At 52.5% G+C, this 7,826-nt stretch overlaps 2 protein-coding genes across 2 annotated transcripts; one reads left to right on the top strand and one right to left on the bottom strand.

Moving 5' to 3' along the window:
- Positions 1–604: 604 nt before the first annotated feature.
- Positions 605–1,209, bottom strand: GUITHDRAFT_104015 (hypothetical protein; the record flags this gene model as incomplete). Its single annotated transcript, XM_005837124.1, has 3 exons — positions 605–724; positions 776–859; positions 1,096–1,209. 3 exons carry the CDS (start codon positions 1,207–1,209, stop codon positions 605–607), a joined length of 318 nt encoding a protein of 105 aa, XP_005837181.1.
- Positions 1,210–1,550: 341 nt separating this feature from the next.
- Positions 1,551–4,683, top strand: GUITHDRAFT_104016 (hypothetical protein; the record flags this gene model as incomplete). Its single annotated transcript, XM_005837125.1, has 2 exons — positions 1,551–2,562; positions 2,666–4,683. 2 exons carry the CDS (start codon positions 1,551–1,553, stop codon positions 4,681–4,683), a joined length of 3,030 nt encoding a protein of 1,009 aa, XP_005837182.1.
- Positions 4,684–7,826: the final 3,143 nt, after the last annotated feature.

A 7,826-nucleotide genomic window follows, 5' to 3' on the forward strand; every position in this document is an offset into this window, starting at 1 on the left:
AGACAGAAGAAGCAGCTGCAGCTGGTGCCATTAGGAGGCAGATCGCGAACGGAAGGCCTTTACCTCTGAGTGCCGAACGAACACGATGCTCGCGATCGGGGCTTTGTCAGCCGAAGTTTCAGACATTCACATCTCTCCTCCTCGACCACCTATTCTCCTCCCAACTTCCTCCTCCTACATCACCAATTCGTCTTCCTCTTCCTCTTCCTCTTCCTCTTCCTCTTTCTATTCCTGCTGCTGCTGCTGCTGCTGCTTCTCCTCCTCTTCCTCCTCCTACTTCTCCCAGTCCTCCTTATCCCCTGTCTCCATCTCCCAGTTGTCCTCATCACCACATCACATAATCAATATTCCCTAACTGCTTCAACTGCTCTTTCTGCCTCTGCTGCTGCTGTGACTCCTCTTCACCACCGTGCAACCCCCCCCCGGCTTTCTGCTGCTGCTCGCGCTGCTGCTCTCCCTCTCTCCTCCTCCTCCGCTCACCGTCGTTGTCCTCTGTGTTGACTTCAGCATCTCCATGATGTTCTCGGGAGTCCCCCCCTGATCCCCAGGTCAGACGGTGAGCAGCAAACAACAAAAATCAACTCACATTGCTCAGCGCCTCCCTCTACGACCTCGCCTCGTCTTCCCACTCCTCTTCAATCGTCTCATCCATCGCATTCTTCCAAGCCACCTTCGGCTCATCCAGCTCCTCGTTCTCTGTTCCCTCCCGCTCCTCCTCTTTTTCCTACAGTCCCCACCGTCTGTCAACTAAACTTCCACATGCTTCCACCCTCACCGCAACTGCAGGCAATTCCAGCAAGGAGGGCTTCATCAGTGCCACGTGCAGCTGGAGCGCTTTCTCCACGTCCTCTTTGCTCTCCTGCTGAGCAGCTACCGGCACTTCTTCTATATTCCTGCTTTCCTTCCTCCTGTTTCTCTTCCTCTTCCTCTCCATCCTTTTCCTCCTCATACTCTTTAATCCATCAATACGGCTATTCGATCCCCCGGCCTCCCCACTCCGACTTTTCCTGCCTGTCTGCTCGCTGCTTGAGGAAGATGATGTTCTTCGTGATCTGCACGAGGATGAGGGGAGAGGGAAAGAATCGCACGAGATACCTCGCATTCGATGTTCCTGCTTTTCACGTCCTCCTCGATGGGCAGAACTACAATACATCGTTCCGACGAGTCTACGAACTGTACTTCGTTCGTGCTAATATCTTTCTCTTCCATTCCACCCTCAGCAGCTTTGAGAGCAAAGGATCCTCCCTTTCGGCCCTCCCTCATCCCTCTTCTGATCCCGTGAAGGCTCCTGGCGTCCTGCCCGGCGTCAGTGTTGTTCCCACCTGTTCCCAGCCTTGTCCCCCGCCTCCTCCGTTTCGGACAAGATCCTTTATTGACTGAGATACTTTGTTGGAGTAGCGGTTTTCGCTGTCCTCGGTTTCCTAGTATTTTGTTGGTGTAGCATTTTTCGCTGCCTTCTCCGTTTCCGGATGTCTGGTTGAGGCGGGTTTGTAGGGTTTATCCTCGTCCTGTGAGACCTTTGAGTAAAACTATTTGGCGCGCAAAAAACCATGTCGTCGTCGCAGCAGCTGCAGGCGGCGAGGAGGGAGGAGAGCGATTCCGTGGAAGAGCAGCGAGAAACAAAAAGACTCCAGGTGAGTACCGAGCTCAGCAACGACGCCCATTCAACGACTGCAGCGGAGGTAGAGCGGGCGCGGGCGGAGCTGAATGAGGCTCGCGCAAGCAATGACCAAGAGCAGATAAACGCAGCAAAGCAAGAGCTTGCGCGGGCGCAGCTGAAGGCAGAGGTAGGGCATGCGCGGGCGAATGTAGACGCGGCGCTCGCAAGCAAGGACAGAGCGCAGATAGCCGGAGCAAAGGAAGAGCTGGCGCGGGCGGAGCTCAAGGCGGCGCGCGCAAGCAAGGACCACGAGCAGATAACCGCAGCAGAGGCAGAGCTTGCGCAGGCGCAGCTGAAGGCAGAGGTAGAGCTTGCGCGGGCGGAGCTCAAGGCAGAGGTAGAGCTTGCTCGGGCGGAGCTCAAGGCGGCTCGCGCAAGCAAGGACCACGAGCAGATAACCGCAGCAAAGGAAGAGCTTGCTCGGGCGGAGTTCAAGGCAGAGGTAGGGCTTGCGCGGGCGGAGCTCAAGGCAGATGTAGAGCTGGCTCGGGCGGAGCTCAAGGCGGCTCGCGCAAGCAAGGACCACGAGCAGATAACCGCAGCAGAGGCAGAGCTTGCGCGGGCGGAGCTCAAGGCAGAGGTAGAGCTGGCGCGGGCGGAGCTGAAGGCGGCTCGCGCAAGCAAGGACCACGAGCAGATAAACGCAGCAGAGGTACAGCTTGCGCAGGCGCAGCTGAAGGCGGCGCTCGCAAGCAAGGACGAAGCGGAGATAACAATGGCGACGGAAAATGTATCAAGGGCGGAGCTGAAGGCAGAGGTAGGTCTCTTGAGGGCGCAGCTGAATGCAGTGCTCGCAAGCAATCACGAAGAAACGATAACTCAATCAAAGCTAGCCTTGCGCATCGCTGAGTCATCGCTTGCAAGCATCCGTGCATCTACACCTCTGCGGGTGGATGTTCTAGGTAATCTCTCTTTGCTGAGCAAATGTGCGTCCATGGCGAGCATTGTGTGAAAGTGTATCTTCAACAACGTGTGAGAAGCAGCTCACTGAACTATTTCTTGCAGTCATGCATGCAGTCTCTGAGAAATATCCCTTTGAGTTGGAGAAAATACTTGAAGGCCTGCGGATGTGCATAGAAAAATCGCTGGGATCAAAAGCTAGGTCGTTGAGCGAATCAAACCCAATCGACAAAGTAGTAACCGATAGTGCGGATCGAGCAGCTTGTACAGTCTCATGCATGATTGAGGCCTGCTCGGGAAGCGGAAAATCGTTGTGTGCGGCAGACTACTTCGTACGAAACCCAAAGACCTCACGATATTGCTTGTTTGGATACACCCAGGAACAGGAATTATATCTTCAGGTGGACAGTATCTCGCAGCTCATCAATGTAGCAATCGATCTAGACCTCCAAGCGTGTGATCAGAAGCTTGCATTTGATAAACCAGATGAGTGCAAGGTGAATGTTTTGGATATTGATCTTCTGGAATCCAGCTGGAATATTCTTGGTGCACTCGGATACCTGTTTGGGAAGACTGAAACTGTAGCCAAGGTGACGTTGCAGCATGCAAAGAAGTGGACAAAGGACAAGGACTTGTGGCTGCTCGTCGATGAAGCGATACCGGGGTATCAGGATACCACCGACCTTGTAAACCCAATCGCTCGACTGGTCTTCTTCAAACGTATTCTTCGTGATGCAGGCTTTAATACTATCATGCTGGGGACAAACACTCTGGTGATGAATTTCAACAAAGCTTTGCGACAGACCGACAACAGCCGAGGTCGGAACCCAGAGCATTTAGTGTGTATCACCCATCGAGCGCTTCCTCCGATGATTTTACAGTCTGAAAAGCAGCATGCTTTGCTCAGGAGTTTGTTTGGGGAGGAGCAGTGCAGCTTGTTTCTCGACAACGTTAACCCATGGCTTTGCAATCAGATGTTGAAGGGCTTCAAGGGCGCCACGGAAGAGATAAAAGACCGCGCAGATTTGTTTCGAGATCTGGCTGGTCCAGTGTTGGCAGAAAGACGTAAAGAAAAGAAGAATCTCAGCGATGCATCGTTGTATTGTATGTTTCAGATTGCAACGCACGATGCCATTTCCCAGGCACACATCATGCAAGGGTTCGGTCTCTTGAACATCTGGCCACAAGGCGAAGTCCCTGCACGTGGTAGTCCGGGGTCAATCATTGATCTTGATCGGCGTGATGACAAGATTTACATGATGAATACAGATATCCACAACATATCCTGCAGGTTTCCTCCGGCCTGGGCCGATCCCATCACTACAGGGATTTGCGCTGGTGGCGGAAGACCTTTTCGCAATTTAGCATCAGGGCTCGAGGTGTTGAGGAGGATTCACCAAGATACTGTCAAGCCCAGGGAGGATCCCACAGCAGTTGATGCAATGCGTAGAGACGGGAATGTTCTCGAATCGTTTGGGGCAGTCGTCCTTATGTTGACAAGCTGGGCCAAACCAGAGGACATTCTATCGACTCTCAGCTATCATTGTGGACGAGAAGTGAAGAGCACAGTGACGCAGGTGCTTGCTGCCGTGGATGACAAGGAGGCTGCAGAGCAGTTCCGGCAAGTTTTGACGAGATGTTTGTGTAATCTGATTCCCCTTCGTGACGATGAAAGTAACATGCTTGACGGAGAAGTTTTCGGCTACTACATTCGTTGCATGGATAAGCGCGAACGAGACGGATGCTTTTCTGGCCCTGTCTTCGGTCCTGATAGGAGAAGAATGAAGGGTGCAGCAGAGTTCAAGAACTGGAGAGTGTCGGTCAATTCATCTGATCTCAAGTGTTTTGTGGAAAAGCTGTCCAAGAATGGAGAGGACCTCCTTCTCTTCATGGCGCCAGCCTTTGGAGATTTTAAGTACGAGTGGATCTTACCACGATTAGGGGTTTCTGATTGGTTGGTTCTGCATTGGACAATTGATGGGGCGCATCTAGATTGGCGTACTTTCCACCATGTAGTCCAAGACGGTGAGAAAAGATACAGAATTTTGGTGCTTATGGAGGTCGGGTTATCAACGAAACCTTTTTGTGAACCGTCGATGCGCCAAGATCAGATTGATGCCTAGCATGGGTTACGTGGGCTGGAGAATCATGTATAACATGGATGCAGACATCAAACACCAGAGCAGGGATGCCGCAGCCTCAGTCACGGTGAAGTTGAGCCAGTGTCAAAAATACTCATCGAGCTGGATAAAGCCTGTCGCGGATACTAAAGGAGACCGTATGACAGGCGCGTGGCTTTCAGTTTCAATCTTGGACAGCTAGCTCCTCAAGTTGCCTACACCTAGTTCATGACGTGCTGGATATATTCATGCAGGCAAGGTGTGACGACCTTGAAACCCCATGTCGATTTTTGAACGAATGAAGATAGCAGACATCGTTGGGAGCACCCATTGACATTCATGATTCCATCTAGGCAGTCTTTGCAGCAGGACAGTCATACTGCTTGACTCAGAAGTCGGACATAGTGTTGCTGATCACAACATGCCGATGGCTGACCTCACTCTGTTTCGATTGACCTGTTCAGCACGTATATTGACAACTTACGTAGAGGAACTGATGATTCCGATCATCAGTAGGCGTCATCTCAAGTTTCATATTCTGGATAGCAAACTGCTTGAGATTACGAGAGTAAAGCCTGATCTTTCTTTTCAACAGATAAGGAGAGCAGAGAACGAGTCAACGCGATCTTGAAAATCGTATTTCCATATGTGCCAACACTGCGAACGCATGCCGTGGTTGGAGTTGGGATGGCATCAGTGATATACCACGAACGATTTATTCGAGAGATGATGCCAAGGAATCAACCCTTGTTTCGAACTACTCTTTTGTTGCAACCTGGTTTTGTACAGCCCCTTGGGAAGCATGTTACGATAGAAGGTCATGATAAACGGCAAAATGCATATCTCCAGATGTGTACTGAATCTCTCTCTGTCTCTGTGTCTTTCCCTCTCTCTCTGTCTGTCTCTGTCTGTCTCTGTCTGTCTGTCTCTGTCTGTCTGTGTCTGTCTGTGTCTGTCTGTCTGTCTGTCTGTCTGTCTGTCTGTCTGTCTGTCTGTCTGTCTCTCGATCTCTGTCTCTGTCTGCCTCTCGGTCTCGGTCTCTGTCTCTGTCTCTGTCTCTGTCTCTCTGTCTCCCTCCCTCCCTGCATCCATCCCTCCGTCTGTCTCTGTCTCTGTTCTCTGTCTCTCTCTCTGTCTGTCTCTCTCTCTGTCTCTCTCTCAGCTCCTTGCCGCTCTCATTGCTGGGGTTCCTCGCCATGGCGCTAGTTTACAGCCCCATCGCCTCCTCATCAACCTCATCAAGCTTGGTAGCGTCGAGGTTACACTGACCTGTGCCTTCGGCAGCAACAACGACTCCTTTAGCCTTGAGTGTCCGTTAGCTCCTCCCTCCCTCCCTCCCTCCCTTCCTCCCTGTCTCCCTTGCCCATCCTCCCACCTCTCCTTGCTTGGCATAGGCTATGAGAGATGTCTGCTTCCTGGGCAACCTCAGCACCTGCACAATCAGCATGGCGACGGCGGACGAGTAGACGGCATGACCGAAGACGGAAATGCAACCGAGGAAGAGGCTCTCGTTGCCAGCCTTCCTACTCTCAACGGTCACAAGCAGGGAGTGGAGAGAGGAGGAGGAAGGAGGAAGGCTGGGAGGGGTGGAGGAGAGGATGGGAGGGCGAGGAAGGGGGTTGAAGGAGATGGGGAAAAGAAGGAGATGGAGAGGTCTCTTACCTCCTCCGTTCCATTTCTGCTTCAACTCCCTGCGCAAGCTCTACTATCACTCTCTCCGCGTATGCTCGAAGCGTCTGTGTGCCATGTCAGCAGCTGATCCTTCTCCTCCTGCACCAACTTTGCCATGCCCTGCAGCGATGTAGTCTGCCAGGGACGCGTATCCTGAACAGCAGAAGAAAGAGAGAAAGGGAGGAAGAAGAGATGAGGAGAGTCGGGACGGAGCATGATGAAGAGGAAGATGATGATGATGATGATGATGATGATGATGATGATGATGATGATGATGATGATGATGATGATGATGATGATGATGATGATGATGATGATGATGATGATGAGGAGGAGGAGGAGGAGGAAACCAGACACAGAACATGTGAGTTGCTGATAGAGCGTTGCTGTGCTCTTTTCTTTTTCAGCAAAGGCCTTTCTCACCTCCTCCTCCATAGTGCCATCGTAGATTCCAGCCAACACCGTCTACCCCTCAGTCAGCCAATGCACCTCCACGAGGAGATCAGAGGAGGAGGCGGGGAAGGAGAAGGAGGAGAGGGAAGATGAGAAGAGAAAGAAGACGGGGAAGAAGGCGGGGAAGAAGGAGGCGAACAATGAACGATCGGAAGGGAAGGGCCTGAGAGAATGATTGAGTGGAAAAAGAATGTTGAAACTTGGAGTTGATGATCAACAAGAAGAAACATCAGCATGGAAAGGAAGGGGACAGGATGAGGAGGAGAAGGAGGAGAAAGAGGAGAAGGAGGAGGAGGAGAGGGAGGAGGAGGAAGGGAGGGGGGGAGGAGGGGCGTACAGGCTTCGGAGCTCCCATGAGCCATGCTGTCTCCAGTCAGCGGCCTGTCCTTCCCTCATCATCCTCTACCTCACTGCAGGTCCTCGGTCACCTGCAGACGAGGAGAAGGAGATGCCGTGCGGAGCACGGGAGGCTGCGCAGAGGGTTGAGAACCACCTCCTACTTCCTTGTCAGCGCTCCCATCCCACGACATGAAGCAGAGAAAGAGATAGGGTGTGATTTGGACGAGGAGAAGGAGGAGGAGGAGGAGGAGGAGGGAAGAGTTAGGAGAGGAAAGAGAAAAGATTGGACACGAATCGAGGATGGGAAGGAGACGAGGAGATGAAAGAGGGGGGTGGGGAGGTGGGGGCGGGAAGGAGGAGATGGAACGATGTAACAATACCTCGAGGAGGAAGCCTTGATCCTGCCCTCCGCCGTCAGGATGCGAGCTAGATCTTCCTCTGGTGAATTCCCTTGCGGTTGGTCGGTCTGCAGAGCATGATGGGTCAAGGAGAGGAGAAAGGAAGAAGAGGATGGAAGGAGGAAGAGGAGCGAGGAGAAATGGGAGAGAGGAGGGAAAGGAGGAGACGGTAGTTCCGAGCAGCAGCAGCTGCTGCTGCAGCTGCACGCTAGGAGAATATAGTGAAAAGAAGAGAGAAAAGGAGGAGGAGGAGGAGGAGGTGGTGGTGGTGGTGGTGGAAGAGGA

Source organism: Guillardia theta (genome assembly GCF_000315625.1).
Source record: "Guillardia theta CCMP2712 unplaced genomic scaffold GUITHscaffold_15, whole genome shotgun sequence".
In the NCBI taxonomy this organism is placed as follows: Eukaryota; class Cryptophyceae; order Pyrenomonadales; family Geminigeraceae; genus Guillardia; species Guillardia theta.